Source organism: Choloepus didactylus, chromosome 7 (assembly GCF_015220235.1).
Source record: "Choloepus didactylus isolate mChoDid1 chromosome 7, mChoDid1.pri, whole genome shotgun sequence".
Taxonomy (NCBI): domain Eukaryota; kingdom Metazoa; phylum Chordata; class Mammalia; order Pilosa; family Megalonychidae; genus Choloepus; species Choloepus didactylus.
The window spans coordinates 120,103,507-120,126,612 of record NC_051313.1 but is presented as its reverse complement, the minus strand read 5'-3'; the positions used below and the strand labels follow the sequence as shown (position 1 = coordinate 120,126,612).

Sequence of the window (23,106 nt, the reverse complement as noted above, 5' to 3'; positions counted from 1 at the left end):
ATCAATCAGCTCTACCAAAATAAAGTCAGACACATAACAGAGGGCCAGGACATCCAGGTCATGTAAGCCACTGTAAGGACTTTGGCTTTTATTCTGAGAGATGTGGGGATCCATTGCAGAACCTTGAGCAGAGGAGTCCTTTCAGGCCTTTTTTGAGGAAAGGCCCACTGGCTGCTGTGTAGAGAACAGATTGTAGGAGCAGGGATAGACTCAGTGTTTCGGTTTGCTAATGCTGCCTTTACGCAAAATACCAAAAAATGGATTGGCTTTTATAAAGGGAGTTTATTTGGTCACAAATTTACATTTCTATGGTCATAAAAGAGTCCAAACTAAGGTATCAACAAGAGGATACTTTCATTGAAGGAAGGCCGATAGCGTCCAGAACACCTTTGTCAGCTGGGAAGGCACGAGGCTGCCGTCTGCTGGTCCCAGGTTGTGTTTTAGCTCCTCGCTTGCTCCTGTGCATCTTTAGCTTAGCATCCCCAAATGTCCTCTATCTGCAACTCCAAGCATCTCTGAACATCTCTGTCAGCTCCCAAGAGTCTCTCCAAAAGTCTCTCTCAGCTGCTCTTGGGGCATTTTGTCCTCTCTACACTGAGTGAGCTCTCTTTAAAGGACTCCAGTGATCAAATTAAGACCCATCCTGAATGGGCATGGCCACACCTCTATGGAAATAATATAATCAAAAGGTCTCACCTACAGTTGGGTGGGTCACACCTCCAAGGAAACAACCTAATCCAAATATCCCACAAGACGAGTAAAACATGGCTTTTGGGGGAGACATAATACATCCAAACTGGCACATTCCACCCCCTGGACCCCAAAAAAGACATGCTCTTTCCACATATAAAATACATTCATTCCATCACAACATCACAAAAGCCTAAATCATTTCAGTAACAATAGGTAAGTACAAGATCTTATCAAAATCAGTTACAGGTGTGGTCTGTCTTAAGGCAAAATTCCCCTCTGGCTGTGGACCTGTGAAACGTACAACAAGTTAACTGCTTCCAATATACAAAGGAGGGACAGTCACAGAATAAATGTTCCCATTGCCATAGGGAGAAATTGAAAGGAAAACAGGACTGAAACAGTTCTGAAAACCCGCAGGGCAAACTCCATTAGATTTCAGTCTGAGAGTCATTTACTGAACAACGTTTTATCCTTGGGGCTTGAGAGAGCAGGAGTCCAACCCTTTCCAAAGGCCTTCGGAGCAGCCCTTCTCTTTCCAAGCACTGGGGTGAGTGCTCCAACATATCCACGCACTGGGGAGACCACCTTCTTCTCGACTCCACCCTCCTCAAGCATCGGGGCACCATCGGACTCTGCATCTCCGGGGCAAAAGCTCTTCCCTCTCCAAACAGTGGGGTGGTGGCCAGGCTCTCCCCAATCCACAGGTAATGTGCTCTACCTTCTCTGAGGCCTGGGGTGGCAACACTCTTCCTGAGCATCTGGGCAGAAGGCCCACCCTCTGCCTCAGGGGCAAACTCACCCTTTCCACGTGCACGGGTTGTTTGTTGTGCTCTCCCTGCCTGAGATTTTTGACTCCAGACCTCAATTTCCATGGTTCTGTCTTTGAAGAAATTTTTCCTTTAATTTGTTTCTTCTCCATCCCCTCCAGTCCAGACTGGTAGTGGTTCCATTTATACAGATCTCACAAAAAATTTGTTGGCTTGGCATGCAGTATATAGGGGTCAAAACCATCAGACAATATGTCTTTCCACAAACCCTTTCTGGATAACTTCTTCTCCAATCCTGGCTTGTACTAAAATGGCTGGTTTGTTCCAGATTTCATTAAATCCTCACATGGGGCTATAGCCTTTGTCGTTTCACTTTCTGGAAGCCCAGAGTTTTCCAGATCATCAATTTCTGGTTTCTTTGTACCCAAGAGTTCAGTTATCAGCTTATCTCTTTCCTCCCGCATTTCACTATATCTCACTGCAAGGAGAGGTCAGGCTGCATCTTCCATATGTAGTTTGGAAATCTCTTCAGCTAAGTATCCCAGGTCATTGCTTTCAAATTCTGCCTTCCATCCACACCAGGAGTCAATTTTGCCAAATTCTCCACCACTTTAAAACAAGGATTGCCTTTCTTCCAGTTGGCAATGACGTATTCGTTATTTCCGTTTAAGACCTCATTAGAGGTATCTTTAGAGTCCATATCTCTACCAATAGTCTCTTCAAAGCCATCTAGGCCTTTTCCATCAAGCTCCTTACAATTCTTACAGAATCTTCCCCTTATCCATTTAAAATCCTGTTCCAGTATATTTGGTATTTGCAAATTCAGCAGCAGCACCCCACTTCTCTGGTACCAAAATCTGTTCTGGTTTGCTAATGCTGCCGTTAGACAAAATACAAGAAATGGATTGGCTTTTGTAAAGGGGATTTATTAAGTTACAACTTATTAAGAACTTTAAATTCTTAGGCCATAAAAGTATCCAAACTAAGGCATCAACAAGAGGATACTTATGCTGAAGAATGGCCGAAGACATCTGGAACACCTCCATCAGCTGGAAAGGCACATGGCTGGCATCTCCTATGTTGTGTTTCAAAATGGCTTTCTCCAAAATGTCTCTGGGTGTCTGTCTTGGTTTCTCTCTTAGCTTCTCCGGGGTAAACTCTGGGCTTAATCTCTTAGCTTAGCATCTCCAAAAGTCTCCAAGCATATCCAAATGTCCCCAAGCATCTCAAAGCATCAGCAAGCTCTAAAAGTCTCTCAGCTGCTCTTGGCACATTTTGTCTTCTCTGCTCTCTGTGTGAGCTCTCTTTAAAGGACTCCAGTGATCTAATTAAGATCCACCCTCAACAGGCATGGCCACACCTCTGTGGAAATAATACAATCAAAACATCTCACCCAAGTTGTATGGGTCATATCTCCATGGAAATAACCTAAACAAAATATCCCACAAGACTGGATTAAAACATGGCTTTTGGGGGGACATAATATATCCAAACCAGCACACTCAGGGAGACCAGTTAGGAGGCTGCTGCTGAGAGATGAAGGTGGCTCATCAAGATGGAAACAGTAGAAGTAAAGAGAAGAGGTTGGACTCCGGAGATATTTTCAAGATATGAATTTTAGTCTGATTGTAAGTGGACAATGAGATAAAGAAAGGAGTCAATGAGGAGTCCAAGATTTTTAGCCTAACTAGATTATTTTAACAGCCATCTGCTGAGATGGTGAAGGCTGTGAATAGAGTAAGTTTGGGGGAACTGGAGATCCAATGTTCAATTTTGGACATAATCACTTTGAAATGATCTATTAGATATCCAAGAGTAGATGTCAAGTACATAGCTGTGTACACCAGTTTGCAGTTCAGGAGACAGGTGGGATGGAGATATTCATTTGGGAGTCATCAGCACAAAAATGCCATTTCAAGCAGTGAAACTTGGATGCCCTTAACAAATCCAAGTCAGGTAGAGGGTGGAGGTGAAAGCCTAACTGGAGTGGGTTTAAGAAGGAACGGGAGACAACAACACTAATGCAAGATGTTAATATTAAGGTGGTATACAGGAACTCTATATTTTATGCAGGATTTTACTATAAATCTACAACTTCTCTAAAAAAGAGAGAGCATAAAGGGGGGAGGGGAGGAGGAGAGAATCGGAGGAAAGAAATTGGAAGATAGTGTGTATGGATAGCTCTTCTAAGAAGTTTTGCTGCAAAGTGGAGCAAATAAATGGGATGGTAACTGGCCAAGAAGAGGGAACAAAAGAATAATTCTGAAAGTTTGAGAACTGAAGTCATCTGAGATATTTGATTTGGGATAAAAGTTGTATCTGATTCCTGCTAAATTTTCTATTTTCATTTTCCATAATAGAGAGGTGATCCCTTTATTTAGCCACCCTAGTCTAGGCACTGGTCCCCAAAGCCACTAACTCCATACTTTCACTCATCTGATCACATCACAGGGCCTGAGAGATACGCACCCTCTCTTCAAACTTGGCTAAGTCCTAATTAGTTATTTCCTAATGGGTCACATTTTTCTAGAAGTGTTTTTAAACTTTCCCTAGGCAGAAAGATTTTCTTTCTCTGTACTTCTACAACATTCTGTGCTTATCTCCTTGGTAAACCTGACCTCAGCGGGTCTTCAAAACATAACTTGACATACATGCTTTCCAAATATTTTCTCCCATTTTGATTGCACAAGGTTGTCTTTTCACTTTCTTTTGATACACAAAACTTGATAATTTTGATGAAGTCCAATTTATCTATTTTTTCTTTTGTTGCTTACACTTTGGTGTCATCAGGGTTTAATGTCCATAATATATAAAAAACTCTTACAATTCCAAAACAAAGACAAACAAACAACCCAGTTAAAAAATTGGCAAAGGATTTGAACAGACATTTTGCCAAAGACATAAATATAGCCAATAAGCACATGAAATATGCTCACCATCATTAGCCATTAGGGAAATGCAAATCAAAACCACAAGAGCCCACGTCACACATACCAGAATAACTGTTTGCAAAAAGAACAATGGAAAATAATAATTGTTGATGAGGATGCAGAGAAACAGCAACCCTCATGCATTGTTGGTGGGATTGTAAAGTGGTGCAGCCACTGTAGAGAAGTTTAGTGGATCCTTGGAAAGTTAAACAGAATTACCATATGACCTGGCAATCCCAATTCTAGGTATATAACCAAAAAAATTAAAACCAGGTACTCGAACAGACATTTGTACCCAATGTTCACAGCAGCATTATTCACAATAGGCAAAAGCTGGAAGTGTCCATCAATAGATGAATAGATGTACAAAACGTGGTATATACATACAATGAAATATTATTCAGGCATTAAAGGAATGAAGTTCTGATACATTCTACAACATGCATGAACCTTAGAAGATGTCACGTTGAGTGAAATAATCCAGACACAAAAGGACAAATACTGTATTATTTCACTTACATGAAAAAACAGAATAAGTAAACTCATAGAAACAGAAAAGTACAGGTTACCAGGGTCTGAGGCCTGCTAGAGGAAGGGGGGGGGAGATTTATTGCTTACTAGGTACAAAGTTTCTAAGAGTGATGAAAAAGTTTCAGTAATGAATGGTAGTGATGGTAGTTCAATATTGAGAATGCAACTGATATCACTGATTTGTATACAAATAAGATGTTAAAATGGGAAATTTTATGTTGCATGTATTTTATGACAATAAATTTTTTTTTAAACATGGACATACTACTGTACACCTATTATAATCACTAAAATAAAACTGACAATGCCAAGTGCTGACAAGGATGTGAAGCAACTGGAACTCTCATATATTGCTGGTGGGATACACCACTCTGGAAAAACATATTGGTAGTTTCTCATAAAGCTACACAAACTAAATGATCCAGTAATCCCACTTCTAGGTATAACTCCAGATAAATAAAAATTATATTCGTCCAAAAACCTGTACATAAATGTTTGTAGTAGCTTTATTAACAATCACCCCAAACTGAAAACAACCTAAATACCCTTCAATGAGTGAACAGATAAACCATCTGCTCTACATCCATAATATGGAATAAACTCAGCAACAAAAAGTAATGGACTATGGGTAAATCCAGTAACATGGATGAATTTCAAAGGCTTTATGCTGAGTGAAATAAGTTAGTTTCATATGGTTGCATACTGTATGATTCCATTTATATGATTTTCTGAGAAAAGCAAACAGGTATGGAGAATAGATAAGCGGTTTCCAAGGTGGGACAGGTTTTTGACTACACAGAGCAGCATGAGGGAATTTTTTAGGGCTGTAACTATTCTGTATCCTGATTGTGGTGGTGATTACATATACTTATAAATCTGTAAAAATTAAAGAATAATATGCAAAAAAGTCACATTTACTGTGTCTAAATTGAAAAAAAAATTAAAAAAACATAACTTGAATGCTTTATTGACTGGGCAGTAGGTCCGACAGGAACAGAAGGTTCTACAATAGAGTAACAAGAAAGAAAGGAGGAAAATAGTACTGCTTGCATTTCGTAATATGAAATCCTTCGTGAAGAAATACAAGTTTCCAATAGAATCAAGCGTAAAAATCAATCAATGAAAACCACAAGTTATGAAAATAAATGTCCGTCTTAGTCATAGGTTGCCGATATTTTGAATAAGTCATTCCTAGCCTGTTTTTGTTTAAACGATTTGCATATATTACGCAAATAAAAAGAATTACCCAAAGAATGCCTTCGATGCTTGATGCTTAAGAACGTTCCCCACTCGGACTGGCCTGTCGATCCACCTCATTTGCACGACGGGATTTAAAAAAACCAAAGGCCCCGCCCCTATGGTGCTTTCACCTCTAGCGAAGGGACTCGCAGACCCGGACCCTTCCCGGGTTTACGGAAGTTTCGCCCTAGGGTCGCTAATGTATCCTGCCCGCTCTCCGCTGAAAGCGCCGCGGGCTCGGCATGGTCCCCCTCTACTCTGGCATCCCTACGTCTGTCCGTTCCCATCTTTCCACGAACGTCCGACGCACGCTCCTCCTCTTTATACCACATTCGTCGCGTAAATTCTGCGCCCCAACTGCCCGGCAGCCGGCACCGCATTCCCGCCCCCTCTAACACGTCTCAACGGCCGACGCCGGGAGCCCGCTTTCTCAGCCAACCGGCGTCCGAGCGCCTGTAAGACCCTCCTCTTTAACCAAATAGGCTCTCAGGCTCCGCACGCCCTTCCTCTTTTTTTAAATAAGAACAGTCCTGAGAGTAAAAAGGGGTCGAGTAGACAACGCCCCGCCCCTTATGCAAATCAAGGGGCGGGTCTATGCGCGGAGGGAGGTGGGAGGTGTTGGGGGGTGCTCCCGGGGGCGGCGGTTGCCCGGATGGGCCGTTAGTCGGAGCCCAGCCGCGGAGTGAGCGAGGGAGACGGGAGGAGCCGAACCCGGCGCCATCCGCCGCCATCCGCCCCCGCCCCACCGCCATCCCGCCCCGGGGAAGCCCTAAGTCCCGGTCCCGGACCCCTGCGCACCCGGCCAGGTGAGTCTGAGCGAGCCGAGGGCTGACGCCCTTTTCCGGCGCGGGAGCGGTAGTGGCGGCGGTAGCGACGGCAGTGGCGGGCCGGGGGTAGGAGAAGCTGCCATTTGCCGCCGCCATTTTGTCCTCTTGCTGCCGGGACCTGCCTGCCCCTCCCCCTCCGGTACACCCACCCTCGGACCCGCACCCCCATTTCCTCTCTCTCGATCTACAGCCTGCCCCTTCCCTTCCTGCCCACCGTGGCTTCATGGGGTGACCCCCGCTTCTGGCCCGTAATTCCCCACCTTCGGCTGCGCTCCTCGCCTCTCAGCCCCTCTTTGGGCCCCCTCCTCCGCCGCTGCCCTGGGGTGGGCCGCACCCGACGGTCCTCCTCTCGGAGGGTCTTCTTTCCTTCATATTGTACCCCCTCCCATCATCACCCAGCGCACCGGTCTCCCCTTCTTGATTCCTCTCTTCGTGTTGAGTCACTCCCACTCTGGAACCCTCTTTTTAATCCCGCATCTTGGCTTTCTCCATTCCTCAGTTTCCACTTCTCTGCTTTTCTATTTTTCCTATGCCTTATCACCCTTCTTTCTACCCCAACCCCATTTGTTTTCCTCGGTGGCTTTAACATCATCAATCTACTTCCCTCTGCTCTCAGCCTTACCTTGCCATTTCTGTTTTCATATATTATTATTTTCCACCTGCTTTTGTATTCTTTTCTAGTCTCAGTCTCTTCACTTCACGATTCTTGTGTTTCTTTTTTTTCATTTATTTATTTCACAGATAGGTCTCCCTAAAAACGTACAAAGCATTCTTCATCCCCTCATCTCTACCCTGTCATAAAGTTCTTATTTTTTTAGCTCTCATCTTTGTCCTGTCTGGCTTTTCCTGCTTTCTTCCACTACCATCTCTTTCCTCTGTGTTGTTAACTGCCACCCCACATCTCCTCAATAAACGAATACCTGGCCATGCTGGAAAGGGCTGAGGATGGAGCGTGGGGCCATGTTTGGAAATGGGGGGTGGGGGGTATTCAGGAAAGGAATGACTGGAGATGGACCTTTTAATGAGTGTAGGAAAATGAAGTTGGTCTAGCTATGGTTACAGGATGCTCTTGAGATGGCTCTGTAATGCTTTGTTTTCTCGGATCTACATTGGGTCAGCCAGAGCCCACTAGTATTTCATCTGGGCACCAGGTTTTTTCAAGAGCCAGATGGGGGCAAGTTTAGAAAAAGATGGTATTCCAAACATTTGAGGTTCTGTAGCCTGTAAGTATGTAGGAACCCACTTGTTCCATGAGGATTTCTCTGGCGCCAGCCTCTAGTCTGACTGAGCAAGCTCATAAAATTCTTAAACTCCCAGCATACCTTCCTGCAAACCTCCCCAGATGGAAGGCGAGGCCACTGGGAATGGAGCCTGGGGCCATAGGGCCCTGGGGCATGGCTAAGGGAGGTAGTGTCTAAGGCTCTTTCTCTTTGCAGTTGTAGTTCTCTTGCTTATTTTCTGTGGGGCTTGGATTTGCTTGCCCCGTTGTTTTTGTAGGTCTCTGAAATGATTTTGGTGAAGAGAGAAGAGGTTATTACTAGTGGGGATGATGAAGAGGCTGCCAATCTTCATAGATTGGCACAAAGAAGAGAATGTTTCTACTAGGAGGACGTTAGATTTTCATTTGTGTTTCCTTGCAGGAGATTTCTGGGGGGAAGAGGGAACATGGCCTTTGAGTTGTCTGAGGGCTGAATAAATTGTGGTTGCTTAAAGAGACTGGGGAGTTTAAGCAGGTAGGAGGGAAAAACGACGCTAGAGGGCCACATATCTGGGTCCTTAATGAGGCTGAAAGGGAGCTTGTGGGCTTCTGTTGGAATCTATGAAGGGGGCAAAGACTGAGGCACTTGGTGTCTGGCCCACAGGCTCCGGCACGTTTCAGAGGAGGTGCCTGCGGGACCCAACATACTCAATGAGCTTCCAGCGCAATGTCCGATCGCTCGGGGCCGACTGCCAAGGGGAAGGATGGAAAGAAGTATTCCTCGCTCAACCTGTTTGATACGTATAAGGGCAAGTCCTTAGAGATCCAGAAACCTGCTGGTGAGGGCCCTGGAAAGATGTTCCTAATTATTGGAGGCTAGGCATGAACAGGGCATACACTTTAGAGCTCTTTGAAGGGGAACAGAACTATAGCAGAGAAATTGAGAGGCCAGGGAACCACTGGGGGCTTCCCAACTTTTCCTTGAGTACCGAAGGGGGGTGTTGGGTTCTGGGTGAATGCCACTTATCCTCCTACAAAGGCGTGTCTGTGGTTCCCTGTCCTTGGACACGTAAGAATTGGAGGGAAAGAGATGTGGACTTGGAGAAGTCTGGAGCCAGCTTGCTCCCTGCAGGCTCGAGATCACCCTTCCCACATTGAAGCATGAAATGTAATGAATGCATCTCAGCCTTGCCATCAGGGATCTTGAAGATCATCAAGAGCAGGGGAAGATACAGCTCCTCAGGGAAGTTTGAAATGGGTGGATAAGACGTTGAGGATGTCCTAACAAGGCTTAGGGTAGGAGGTTGTCATATCTCTCATGTGAGGCATTTTTGACCCTCTTCTCCACCTTTTCATCAGTTGCCCCTCGCCATGGCCTACAGAGTCTTGGGAAAGTTGCCATTGCCCGGCGTATGCCACCCCCAGCCAACCTTCCAAGCCTGAAAGCCGAGAACAAAGGCAACGACCCCAATGTCTCACTAGTGCCGAAAGACGGGACAGGATGGGCAAGCAAACAGGAGCAGTCCGACCCCAAGAGGTAGGTAGAGGCTTGGGGTACCTAAGAATGATGAGTATATTAACTTTGAACTTTGGGGTGAATTGGGGCTTGGTCTAGCCCTGCCACATAAGAACCAGGGACAAGGAGGGAGGCCCCTCTCCTACTTATTCCAGGTCTCCTGTTAAACAACTAAGGAATGGTACCTTTAGCTTCCTATCGTAGATGGAGAGAAAGCATGAAAAAACAGAAGACAGCCTATGCAGGGTGACAAGGTTATAGAATTTTTTCTTAGGACATGCAAATGGTAGTGGATGGGCCTGGGTTCAGTCCCCACCCTCCACTAGTTGGAGAAGTAGGGGAAGTGTCTAAGAGTCCAGAAAACTTTCCCATTCTGCCATCCCCACAGTTCCGATGCCTCAACCGCTCAGCTGCCGGAATCGCAGCCACTGCCGGCTTCACAGACGTCTGCCTCCAGCCAGCCGAAACGACCCCCAGCAGCCCCCGAGGTACCTGGCGAAGTGGACGATATTGGAGGGGTGCAGGGAAGAATGGTTTGTAGCTTCACCATTCATATCATCATCATCTCTCTGCCTCCCTACCTCCCCAGAACACTCCTTCGGTTCCAAGCGGGGTAAAGTCCTGGGCACAAGCCAGCGTCACCCATGGAGCACATGGAGATGGTGAGTGTGTGGCTGTTTGGGGAGCTGTGTCTGGGCACTATGGTGGGTGTACTTGATCCTCTTTGGCTAAATCTTGGGCCCCCGTATTCAGTTTTAAGGAGTACATGAGCAAGTGTAAGTCTCAGTCTCATATAAAGGTTGGGGGTGTCCCAGAACTGACCTTGCTTCTTGGGTAATAAGCACCTAATCCATAGGGAGCGGGTTTGAAGGCAGGAACCTGACAGTCAGCTACCTAACACTGAACGTTCTACTTCTATGGCTTCCACAGTGGGTCCATAGTAGACATACTATTCTACCTTCTGTTTTCTGTATACCCACCTCATCAGGTGGAAGGGCATCAAGCCTACTGTCACGATTCTCTCGAGAGGAATTTCCGACCCTGCAGGCGGCTGGCGACCAGGACAAGGCTGCCAAGGAAAGGGAGTCTGCCGAACAGTCGTCTGGGCCCGGACCAAGCCTCCGCCCCCAAAGTAAATGTTCTTCCCTGGTGGTTCAAACTCACTCATCTATTCTGTTCCCTTGTGGCCACTTTAGAGCCAGGTGGTAGCTTACCTTCCTCTCTGTCCTTTTCAGCTATGTCCACTTGCCCCCAAGTCATTAATTTCTCTTCTCTACCTTTTCCAAAATACAGATTCTACAACTTGGAGGGACGGTGGTGGGCATGGCCCTGATGAGCTGGAGAGCCCAGACTCCAAACTTCATCATGGTCATGACCCCCGGGGGGGGCTGCAGCCTTCAGGCCCACCCCAGTTCCCTCCCTACCGCGGAATGATGCCGCCCTTCGTGAGTTTGGATACCTTATTTTGGAGTGGTTGCACTGGAAGCTAGGGAGTTAGGAAATAGGATTTAGTTTTTTGAGGGGATAACCTGTGAGATAGAGTGAGGGTGGGATGATAGCTGGTTTAGGGAGCTGGCAGGCTCTTTGACTATCCCTCTGAGCGGCTACTATTGGGCCCTTTTGCAGATGTATCCCCCATATCTCCCGTTCCCTCCGCCCTATGGACCCCAGGGGCCTTACAGGTACCCCACTCCTGATGGGCCCAGGTGAGTGATCAGGTCTGGGTTTGTGGTTGGGGGCAGGGAGGTCTTTTTGGGCAGGAGATGGTTTTCAAGCCAGGAGGCCCAGTCTTTTACTCTTTGTTCCATTTGTTTTTCCATGTACAGCCGTTTCCCCCGTGTGGCAGGCCCCCGGGGCTCAGGACCACCAATGCGCCTAGTAGAACCTGTGGGTCGGCCTTCCATTCTTAAAGAGGATAATCTCAAAGAGTTCGACCAGTTGGACCAGGAGAATGATGACGGTTGGGCAGGTTAGTGGGTAATAAGGGTCAAGATTTGGACTTTAAAAGGCAAAGTCTAATGAGAAAATGGAGGATTGTGTGGGAAGGAAGCAGAACATGAAATAAAGGGGGGGGATAACTGGAGGAAAGGTGGGTCATGGTAAAGATTCTGAGAGGAGTGAAAATTGGGGTGAGAGATGGCAAGAGTCCAGGGATCTAGACTTCGGACAGCAGGGTGGAGGGGGTGGAGGTGTTGGTAGTGGAGTTCCAGACCACTTCCTGTGTCCTGGGAAGATAATCTGAAATTGGAGAGCAAAACGCTTGGGTTATTACTCTTTGCTTTTCCTCTTAGGGGCCCATGAGGAGGTCGACTACACTGAAAAGCTCAAGTTCAGCGATGAGGAAGATGGGCGAGACTCCGATGACGAGGGAGCTGAGGGCCAGTGAGTTAGGACCATATGGGGAGGGGTAGGAACTCAGTTCTGTCGTGTTAACCTACTTTTAGAGGTTCTGGGCTACAGCTGATTTTAATTCCACTGTTGGTCTGCCTCACAGCAAGGATTCCCAATCAGCTGCTGGTGAGGAACGGCCCCCTGAAGCAGATGGCAAAAAGGGCAACTCCCCTGGCAGCGAACCGCCCCCTCCCAAGACGGCCTGGGCAGAAACTTCTCAGCCTCCAGAAACAGAGCCGGGGCCTCCTGCCCCAAAGCCTCCCCCACCCCCACCTCACCGGGGCCCCGCCGGGAACTGGGGCCCCCCTGGGGACTACCCAGTGAGTGTCTGCAATGAGGGGATGAGAGGGTCAGTTGTGGGATATTGGTGTCAGCTGAGTAATTGAAGCAGTCATAATAGAAGAAGCTAGAGGGAGAGCTGAAAATGGGCTACATGTCTGAAAATGTTTCATGTCTGAAAATGTTGGAAACGCTTTTGGTGTTAGGGAAGTATGGGTGAAAAATAAGAGAAGTAGGGATGCTAGGGTGGAAGAACAAGAGAGCCTGGGTGTTTGGGTCCCTGGAAAAAAAGAGAGAACAGGGAAATAAGACTCTTGCAATGAGATTGGCCCTGTCTAGAAAAGTCACGAATCCTGAAACCTGGTCCTTGCATTCCACAGCTGCAGTTAGCTGATTGGTCTGTGCAAGAGGTGGTAAGAAATAATAACGACTGACATTCCTGGTCCTGCCTGGTTTGCCCATTGACAGGATCGCGGGGGCCCTCCCTGCAAGCCCCCAGCACCGGAAGACGAGGATGAGGCGTGGCGGCAGCGGCGAAAGCAGTCGTCATCTGAAATTTCCCTGGCTGTGGAGCGGGCTCGGCGCCGGCGAGAGGAAGAAGAACGACGCATGCAGGAGGAGCGCAGGGCAGCCTGTGCTGAGAAGCTCAAGCGGCTCGATGAGAAGTTTGGGGCACCTGACAAGCGGCTCAAGGCAGAACCTGCTGCCCCACCTCCACCACCTCCACCACCTACAGTCTCCAAAGAACTCCCTGCACCTCCAGCTCCACCACCGGCACCAGCCCCAACACCAACACCAACACCAGAGAAAGAACCTGAGGAGCCAGCACAGGCCCCTCCTGCCCAGTCCACCCCCATTCCAGGTGTGGCTCCACCTCCTACCCTGGCGAGTGGTGGTGGCAGTACCAGTAGCACCAGCAGTGGCAGCTTCGAAGTCAGCCCAGGTATGGGGATGGGGCTAGTACCACCAGATGTCACTGCTCTATTTGGGTTGAGGGTGTGGGATGGTTAAGATAGGAGTAAATGAAGTAAAAGCAGTTTGGTTTATTGGACAATTGTAAGAGAAACCTTCATTTGTATGGGCATCTGAGAAGGGGGAGGTTTGATTACCTGGGGTCCTGAATAAGTAGTGATCTAACATCACTTCCCCATAGGACCTTGGAGAAGCATCTGTTATTTTGGTGGTTTCATAGGAAGTAATGCCACCATTGGGTCTTGAGGGGCCATGGAGTTTTTTTCATATGTTTTAACTGGGAAAGGCTTCTTTCCTCAGCTCTTGGGAGAGGAAGATGGAAATGAAGGTGTTTGTAGAATGTCTTTTGATGGACTCTGTCACTCAGGTTATTTTCTTTATTCCAATGCAGTGGAACCCCAGCTGCCCTCAAAAGAGGGTGCTGAACAACCAGAAGAGGTTCTTCCTCCTGCCACACCCCCAGCCCCAAAGGTGGAACCCAAGAGCGATGGGGTTGGTCCCACCCGGCAGTCCTCCAGCCAAGGCTTAAGCTACCCCAAATATCAAAAGTCATTGCCGCCTCGTTTCCAGCGGCAGCAGCAGGTGAGATCAAGTTACTGCTTCCCTAACGGCTGCTTCTCTCCCTGGCTTCAGCAGCTTTTAACCTATCCATAAGTTACCTTCTGGGTCCCTTTGTCTTTTTATCCAGTTCTGTCTCCATTGTATCACCACCGTTTCCATCTAGTACAGGTTTTTGTCACTTTTGCTATTATCTTTTTTTTTTTCTTTTGCTGAGTTCTTTTCCTGTCTGTGGAGACTTTGGTGCCTCTCTCATCTCAGTTTTTTGCTTCTCCAGGAGCAGCTCCTGAAGCAACAGCAGCAGCAGCAGTGGCAGCAACACCAACAGGGCTCTGCCCCACCTGCCCCAGTGCCCCCATCGCCTCCACAGCCTGTAACCATGGGAGCTGTGCCAGCTCCACAGGCTCCTCCACCACCACCTCCCAAGGCCCTATACCCAGGTGCTCTGGGCCGGCCCCCTCCCATGCCCCCAATGAACTTTGATCCCCGCTGGATGATGATTCCTCCGTATGTGGACCCCCGGCTCCTCCAGGGCCGGCCCCCTCTGGACTTCTACCCTCCTGGTGTGCATCCCTCTGGTAAGGGTCCACAGGAGGGACAGGGTTGAGTGGTGGAGTCCCTCAGCCCTGGATGGTGGGTATCAGAGTCTTAGAGGGGAGGGGAGGGTACATGCTTAGCACTGCTGAGATTGCTCTTTGTTAGAGGAATAGGCTAACAGTTGTCCTTCCTTAAGATGTTTTTGAGGGGATTGATTGTTTTATAGGGAAGCTGAGTGGATAACCTTGTTTTGTGGAGGCATTCGAGACCCAAATTCATTGGAATAAGATAGAGCTGATTTGACGGGAAGGGCTAGATTTGAGGAGATGTGTTTTGATCTGGGGAGCCTGTATAAAAAAAAAAGGTTAACTTTTTAAAATATTCTTGTTTTCAGGTCTAGTTCCCCGGGAGCGCTCAGACAGTGGGGGATCAAGTTCAGAACCATTCGAACGCCATGCACCCCCCCTTCTACGAGAAAGGGGCACCCCACCAGTGGATACAAAGTTGGCCTGGGTAGGAGATGTCTTTGCTACTACACCCACCGACCCCCGCCCACTTACTTCGCCACTGCGCCAGGCTGCAGATGAGGATGACAAGGGGATGAGGTGAGTCTGGGTAGTTAGACATGGGTGAGTTCCTAGTAAAATGATCTAAGTATAGGAGAGAATACTTTGGAATTTTGGTTGTAGTGTAGACAGGCATCTGAAAGAAGTATCTAGATTGTAATAAAGTGTTCTTTTTTTCCCACCTAGTTAGTCCCGGTTTTCTTTTTCCTAAGATAACTTATTTCCATCTTTTTCTGTCTCCCTCTTCAGGAGCGAGACTCCTCCAGTACCTCCCCCACCATCCTATCTGGCCAGTTACCCAGGCTTCCCCGAGAATGGAGCTCCTGGGCCCCCAGTCCCTCGCTTCCCTCTGGAGGAGCCAACTCCCGCAGGGCCCCGTCCACTCCCCTGGCCCACAGGCAGCGACGAGGCGGCCAAGATACAAGCTCCGCCACCCAAAAAGGAACCCCCTAAGGAGGAGACTCCACAGCTGACAGGGCCAGAAGCCGGACGAAAACCTGCCCGTGGAGTTGGAGGCCAAGGCCCACCACCACCACGCAGAGAGAGTCGCACAGAAACCCGCTGGGGCCCTCGTCCTGGCAGCAGCCGCCGTGGAATCCCTCTAGAGGAGCCAGGGGCCCCTCCCCGCCGGGCTGGGCCTATAAAGAAACCACCACCATCTACAAAAGTCGAAGAGCTGTCTCCCAAGCCCCTCGAACAAGGGGATGAAACCCCCAAGGGCCCAAAGCCAGACCCACTCAAGACCGCCAAGGGAAAGATGGGGGGCCCCAAGGACCCCCCACCCAGTGGGAATCTTTCCCCTGCACCAAGGCTTCGGCGGGACTATTCCTATGAAAGAGTGGGTCCCACCTCTTGCCGGGGTCGAGGCCGAGGGGAGTATTTTGCAAGAGGAAGGGGTTTTCGGGGGACCTACGGGGGGAGGGGGCGGGGAGCCCGAAGCCGAGAGTTCCGTAGTTACCGAGAGTTCCGTGGAGATGATGGGCGTGGAGGTGGGGCAGGGGGACCAAGCCATCCCCCTGCTCCCCGAGGCCGTACTGCCAGCGAGACACGAAGTGAGGGTTCCGAGTATGAAGAGATCCCCAAACGGCGCAGGCAGCGGGGCTCAGAAACGGGCAGTGAGACCCATGAAAGTGATCTGGCCCCATCAGACAAAGAGGCCCCCCCACCCAAGGAGGGAGTACTCACCCAGGCCGCTCTTGCTCCCCTACCACCAGGAGCTCCTCCTTCACCAGCACCAGCCCGCTTCTCTACTGCCCGGGGTGGGCGAGTCTTCACTCCCAGAGGGGTGCCATCCCGCCGGGGCCGTGGGGGTGGGCGGCCCCCTCCCCCCATTTGCCAAGGCTGGAGCCCTCCAACCAAGTCCCTGATCTCCAAGAAGCCTCCAGCAGGCTCTTTGCCACCAAGCAAGGAGCCTTTGAAAGAAAAGCTGATCCCAGGGCCTCTGTCCCCCATGGCCCGAGGAGGCAGTAATGGAGGCAGCAGTGTGGGCATGGGAGTGGAAGATGGGGAGCGTCCCCGAAGGAGGCGGCATGGAAGGGCTCAGCAGCAGGACAAACCACCTCGTTTCCGGAGGCTAAAACAGGAACGGGAGAATGCTACCAGAGGGGCTGAGGGCAAGCCCTCTTCCCTAGCCCTTCCAGCCTCTGCTCCTGGACCCGAGGAGGCCCTCACCCCAGCAGCAGTGCCCCCACCTCCCCGCCGAGCAGCTGCAAAGTCTCCTGATCTGTCAAACCAGAACTCTGACCAAGCCAATGAGGAATGGGAGACTGCATCAGAGAGCAGCGACTTTGCCAGTGAGCGCCGGGGGGACAAGGAGGCTCCCCCACCAGCACTGCTGACCCCCAAAGCTGTGGGAGTTCCTGGGGGCAGTGGAGGTGGAGCTGGACCAGGCATCTCAGCCCTCCCTCGTGGAGACCTAAGCCAGAGAGCCAAGGATTTGAGCAAGCGGAGCTTCTCAAGTCAGCGGCCAGGCATGGAACGGCAGAACCGGCGCCCAGGCCCAGGGGGCAAGGCTGGCAGCAGTAGCAGCAGTAGTGGAGGAGGTGGAGGGGGCCCTGGGGGGAGGACCGGCCCAGGACGAGGGGACAAGAGGAGCTGGCCCTCTCCCAAGAACCGAAGGTGGGTAGGGACAGGTTGTCAGGATTGCTTACTTTAAGGGTGAAATATTTGGAGAAGGGAGAAAACCCCCAGGCAAAGGTGAGGTGGGGTTGCTGTGGTGTTTCAGACCTAAGGACAAATGGGCCTGTTCAAAAGGAAGTAGGGGTTGTGTATCTGGGTAAAGTAGCTGGAAAGCAGTTAATAGGAATACTTATATTCCCTGCCTTTGCTTTTCAATCTGTAGACTTACACACATAGGTATCCAGAGAAGGTCTCGAAAATATCTGGATTTAACAGGGAGGAGGACAGTTTAGAAGGGGAGGTAGAAAGAGATGTTCGGCTTGTAGGGAAGGGGTAACAATTGAGCAAATGCTGGAGCTGATGCTCTATTCTCTTTAGCCGTCCTCCAGAGGAGCGTCCCCCTGGGCTTCCTCTGCCTCCCCCACCCCCCAGCAGTTCTGCTGTCTTCCGCCTGGACCAAGTTATCCACAGCAACCCTGCTGGCATCCAACAGGCTCTGGCCCAGCTCAGCAGCCGCCAAGGGAATGCAACTGCACCGGGGGGGCACCCAGGGCCCAAGTCTGGGCCTCCCCAAGTCCCTCAAGGTCCCTCTCCTAGGCCCTCAACCCGATACGACTCCCAAAGGGCCAACAACAGTGGTGTCAGTACTGGTAAGCTGGGAGGGGACTGGAAGGGTGGGGACTGTCTCTGGCCTGGGAGCCCTGCTGCTGAGTATCTACAGTGAGCAAGGGCACAAGGGTTGGGTGGTGGAATAGGGTGGAAAAGCTAGAGTAAAGGATGGAGTGAGGCATGTGCTGACAGTTTTCCTTTTCTCCAGACCCCCACTTCGAAGAGCCAGGGCCGATGGTGAGGGGAGTTGGCGGGACTCCCCGGGACTCTGCTGGGGTTAATCCCTTCCCCCCCAAACGGCGGGAGCGGCCTGCCAGAAAACCGGAGCTGCTTCAGGAGGTGAGGGATGGGGCTTGAAGTTGTGTTTCACTACCCTTTTACTTCTGAAGATTCTCCTTGGTTACGTTTCTTCACTTGTTCTGTTCCTGGCATTATGTTCTCACCTTAAGTCCTCAGTATTACTCCGTTTTTCCTGTTTTTCTCCCATGTGTTTTTTTGTTGTTTCCAAACTTTACTGTCCAAATTTCATGCATTCTTCACTTTTCATCTAATTCACGTTCTGCTTCTGGCCTTTTACCTTTAGGAGTCCTTGCCACCTTCTCATAGCTCTGGATTCTTGGGCCCTAAGCCTGAGGGCCCAAGCCCCAGGGGAGAGTCCAGAGATGCAGGTAGCGAAGCTCTGACTCCTCACATCTGGAATCGTTTACATACTGGTGAGTGAAGCTGAGTGAAAGGAGGAAGGGCTGTGTTAGAGGGCTTGGAGAGCAGATGGGCTTCAGGACCCTCTTCTCTCACTTCCTCTATTCTGGTTGGTGCTCCTCTCCCCAGCCACTAGCCGAAAGAGTTACCGACCCGGCTCTCTGGAGCCCTGGATGGAACCCCTTAGCCCTTTTGAGGACGTGGCTGGCACAGAGGTGAGTGAGGCTGTGAGGGAGCAGGAGCATTTGATTGAGCTAGGATTTTGTCTAGTACTGCCAAACTTCTCCACCTGTCTTGGGTTTAGTCTAGGACCTTTCTCTCCTAACAGTTGGCTCTTTTCTTCAGTTTGTCTGTGTATTGGTTATCAAGATACCCTGACTTTATTCCTTCTCTTCTCTTCTCAGATGAGTCAATCTGACAGTGGGGTAGACCTGAGTGGGGAGTCGCAGGTATCATCAGGTCCCTGCAGCCAGCGAAGTTCCCCTGATGGAGGATTCAAGGGAGCAGCAGAGGGGCCTCCCAAACGGCCTGGAGGCCCCTCTCCCCTGAATGCTGTTCCTAGTGAGGTTCCATCTGGCTCTGAATCTTCTGGACCTCCTAGGAGACGGCCACTTGCCCCCCATGATGGGGATAGAAAGGTAAAAGACTGAGAATGGATAAGGGGAGGTCCTTCCTTTGTCTCTCTCTTCTCTCCCAAATGTCTTCTGGAGATCCTCTGATTTAAGTTCTCTTCCCTTCCTGAACCATACCTGACTATTCTTTACCCAGGAGCTCCCACAGGAACAGCCTCTGCTCCCTGGCCCTATTGGCACAGAACGATCACACTGTACAGATCGAGGCCCAGAGCTTGTCCCCCTCCGGCCATCCCATCGACCTGGACCCCCAGTCCAGTTTGGAACTGGTGACAAGGTTCGCATGGGCTGGGTCTGTGGGTGTCCTGGGTTGGGTGGAGAGAAGGGAAGGGCTGGAGGTGGTCCACGGAGGACACATGTCTGAATCATGGGATAATCTCCCCTTCCTGATGATCACAGGACTCAGATTTGCACCTAGTGGTAGGAGACAGTTTAAAAGCAGAAAAGGAGCTGACAGCTTCAGTCACTGATGGGGTAAGTGGAAGAGTGAGAGTTGGTTGAAAGGCCTTAGATTCCCAGAGAAGATTGTTGTGAATGATCTGGCCATCCAGGATGCGCAGGCATCCTTCATCCCTTTTTTTTTAGTTTATTTTTAATTGTGGCAAAATATACTTAAAAAATAATTTTTACCATCTTAAGTGGACAATTCTTTGTTATTAAGTACATGGACAATACTGTGTAACTTTGACTACTATTTCCAGACTATTTTTGTCATCCCAAAGCAAAATCATACTCGTTAAAAATTTCCTATCCCTGCCCTGTGACTACTGGTTCTGCTTTCTGCCTCTGAATTTGTTTATTCCAAATATTTCGTATAAGAGAAATCATACAATATTTGTCCTTTTTTGTCTGATTTATTTCAGTCAACATAATGTCCCCAAGGTTTGTGCATATTGTAGCATGTATAAGCACCTCACAACATTTTGTCTACCCATTCAACCATTGGTGGATCCTTGGGTTGCTTCCACCTTTTGTCTATTGTGAATAATGCTACAGTGAATGTTGGTGTTACAGATATCTGTCCAAGTTCCCTTCATCCTTGATAAGCTTTCTCCTTGCAGACCATTCCCATATCCCGAGACTGGGAGCTGCTCCCCAGTGCTGCTGCCTCAGCTGAGCCACAGTCCAAGAATCTGGGTCCTGGGCACTGTGGCCCAGAGCCTAGCTCAGGCCAGCGCTTGTATCCTGAGGTCTTCTATGGCAGCCCTGGGCCTCCTACCAGTTCTCAGGTAGGCTTCACTTGAATGATAATCTAGCTTTCCCAAGTTATGTAGTATTAAAACATCATTTGTTGTCATTCTGTTTTTCTCTTTGCTTTTTCATCAGTGAATGGGCTGGGGTGGGTGAGCTTTTTTTTGACCAGGAAAATTGGAGCTTTTCCAGCTCTCCTCTTCTGCAGGTCTCTGGGGGAGCCCTAGACTCTCAATTACATCCCAACAATGGAGGCTTCCGCCCTGGGACACCCTCACTTCACCCTTTCAGGTAAGACTAGGTTCCTGTAGATCTCAGAAGGAAATGGGTTATGTTTCGGGCAGGAGGGAAAGGAGAACAGAATTCTATGGTACCAAAAGCTAGTGGACTTAAAGGAATTGCTCAGAATAAAGGAGTAAATGGCTTTGGGTTCCTGAGTCTTTGTTGATTAACAGCCCCCCCACACACACCCTTTCTTTTCAGATCACAGCCCTTATACCTACCACCAGGCCCAGCCCCTCCCTCAGCACTGCTCTCTGGGGTAGCTCTCAAGGGCCAGTTTCTGGATTTCTCAGCACTGCAAGCAACAGAACTGGGGAAGTTGCCAGCTGGAGGAGTTCTCTATCCTCCACCTTCCTTCCTGTACTCTCCAGCTTTTTGTCCCAGCCCTTTGCCCGACCCACCCTTGCTTCAGGTAAGAGGTGGGCAGCTGCTTGGGTTTGAGAGTATTATGGGTGACAGGAAATACAAAGAGTTTGACTTACTTGACCCTGTTCTCCAAAAGGTACGCCAGGACCTGCCATCCCCTTCGGATTTTTATTCTACTCTGCAGCCTGGTGGCCAGAGTGGCTTCCTCCCTTCAGGGGCCCCTGCCCAGCAGGTACCTTTTATCTTCTCATTTCCCCTTAATTCCATTTTCAACCTCTGGCTTTGTTTTGTTTTGTTGTTTTGGTTCTCTGTGTCCCTGGGTTCCTGACATTGTCAGATCTCCAACATGCACACCCAAATTTCTCATTATAGATGCTTCTACCCATGGTGGACTCACAGCTGCCCGTGGTGAATTTTGGCTCCATGCCTCCAGCACCACCTCCTGCCCCTGCCCCCCTCTCTCTGTTACCTGTGGGCCCTGCTCTGCAGCCCCCCAGCCTGGCAGTGCATCCCCCACCTGCTCCTGCTACTCGGGTGCTGCCTTCACCCGCCAGGCCCTTCCCCCCTAGCTTGGGGCGAGCAGAGGTAAGATACAGGAACTAAGATTAAGATGCTAGGAAACCCCAGGAATTAGGGGTGTAGGATCTTAGTTTCTCAAAGATGAATGGGTTGAGCTTGAGATATTTCAACAAAGACAATAAACAGAAGGCCAGTAAGCACCTAAAAAGAGGTTCAACATCATCCATTAAGGAAATGCAAATCAAAACCACAATGAGATACCACTTCATACCCACTAGGATGGGTATTACAAACAAACAAAGAAAAAAATAACTGGTATTCTTGAGGATTCAGAGAAATAGGAACCCTTTAGAATTACCCTGTGGCCTGGCATTCCCAGTTCTAGCTAGGTATATACTCAAAAGAATTGAAAGTGGGGACTCAAACAGATATTTGTACACCAATATTCATAGCAGCATTATTCACAGTAGCCAAAAGGTGGAAGCAATCCAAGTGTCTGTCAGCAGATGAATGGATAAACATTGTGGTATATTCTTACAATACAATATTGGCTGTAATAGGGTAAGATGTTCTGATGCATGCTACCACATGGGTGAACCTTGAATACATGTTGAGTGAAATAAACCAGATGCAAGAGGGCAAATGTATATTCTCCCTTACATGGAGTAACTATAGAATATGTAAATTCATAGAGACAAAGAGTTCAGGTTACCAGGGCAGGGGGTACAGAGTTTCTGTTGGGGTAATGGAAAAGTTTTAGCAGTGGATAGTGGTGATGGTCATCCAACATTGTAAATGTAATTAATACCAATGAATTATGTACTTGAAAGTGGTTAAAATGGGAAATTTCATGTTGTGTATATTGTTACCACAAAAAAATAAAATAAAATAAAATAAATGGTTCTAGAGGCAAGAGGCTCATGAATTCCCCCCTCCCCTCAGCTGCACTCAATGGAACTAAAGCCGTTCCAGGATTATCGAAAACTGAGCAGCAACCTTGGGGGGCCTGGGTCGTCGGGTACTCCCCCAGCTGGAAGGTAAGAGAAAGGAATGGGAATGCAGATCTCCCTATCCCCAAGTTCTTTTATTACCTGTGGGACCTTGGGGAGGTCCTGCTGAGGCTTGCCTTCAACACCCTTCCTCCTCTAGGTCCTTGACTGGCCTCAATTCCCGTCTCAAGGCCCCACCTTCCACCTACAGCGGAGTCTTCTGCTCCCAGCGCCTCGACCTCTACCAGCAGGTGAAGCAGAAACCCTTGTTGCCACCTCAAGCTCTTTTTACCCTGAGTTCCTGTGCCTCAATCCCTATTTATTCTCCTGGTCTGACTTAATCTTCCACATGTACCTGCCCCCAGGCCTCCCCACCAGATGCCTTGCGCTGGATGCCGAAGCCTTGGGAGCGGACAGGTCCACCCCCTCGAGAAGGGTCCTCTCGATGGGCAGAGGAGCCTGGATCTCGAGGGGACAAGGAACCTGGGTTGCCCCCACCCCGCTGAGGGAGTTCCCCTTGCCCCCCTCCCCCCGGGGCTTGTATATAGATTATAAATATATAAGGGGGAAAGGGGTGGGTGGGGAGGAGTTGTGGGGCTGGGGCCTTGCTTCCCCTCCTCTCCCTTCCCCTGGTCTCCTGTCCCTGGGGCTGTTTGTTAAAAAATAATAAAAGGATTAAAAAAAATTTCCAAAATGG

The 23,106-nt window shown here is 49.2% G+C and overlaps 1 protein-coding gene and 1 non-coding gene across 3 annotated transcripts; both read left to right on the top strand.

Annotated features, from left to right (window-relative positions):
- The first annotated feature begins 6,790 nt into the window (after positions 1–6,790).
- PRRC2A (proline rich coiled-coil 2A) lies at positions 6,791–23,067 on the top strand. Of its 2 annotated transcripts, XM_037843582.1 has the most exons (31): positions 6,792–6,966; positions 8,850–9,024; positions 9,545–9,722; positions 10,090–10,189; positions 10,291–10,363; positions 10,690–10,833; positions 10,995–11,146; positions 11,328–11,407; positions 11,528–11,670; positions 11,993–12,083; positions 12,196–12,412; positions 12,840–13,314; positions 13,735–13,925; positions 14,179–14,479; positions 14,833–15,043; positions 15,254–17,122; positions 17,501–17,772; positions 17,940–18,070; positions 18,315–18,444; positions 18,560–18,645; positions 18,835–19,068; positions 19,199–19,339; positions 19,462–19,536; positions 20,124–20,291; positions 20,462–20,544; positions 20,737–20,947; positions 21,038–21,133; positions 21,274–21,486; positions 22,363–22,457; positions 22,570–22,660; positions 22,775–23,066. In XM_037843582.1, exons 2-31 carry the CDS (start codon positions 8,913–8,915, stop codon positions 22,913–22,915), a joined length of 6,504 nt encoding a protein of 2,167 aa, XP_037699510.1. In that variant the 5' UTR covers positions 6,792–6,966; positions 8,850–8,912; the 3' UTR covers positions 22,916–23,066. The 2 variants fall into 2 exon arrangements, with proteins under 2 accessions (XP_037699511.1, XP_037699510.1); XM_037843583.1 differs by lacking the exon at positions 19,462–19,536 and having other exon boundaries at positions 6,791–6,966; positions 22,775–23,067.
- LOC119541026 lies at positions 9,212–9,342 on the top strand. The gene has a single exon (XR_005218162.1). It is a non-coding gene; the product is annotated as a small nucleolar RNA SNORA38 (small nucleolar RNA).
- Positions 23,068–23,106: the final 39 nt, after the last annotated feature.

What these genes read in the sequence shown, in the direction of transcription:
- PRRC2A (XM_037843582.1), top strand. Translation starts at nt 8,913, where the DNA reads ATGTCCGATCGCTCGGGGCCGACTGCCAAGGGGAAGGATGGAAAGAAG. An exon ending in CCCTCACTTCACCCTTTCAG is followed by an intron (nt 20,545 to 20,736) that starts GTAAGACTAGGT and finishes CTTTCTTTTCAG; the next exon opens with ATCACAGCCCTTATACCTAC. An exon ending in CTAGCTTGGGGCGAGCAGAG is followed by an intron (nt 21,487 to 22,362) that starts GTAAGATACAGG and finishes CCCTCCCCTCAG; the next exon opens with CTGCACTCAATGGAACTAAA.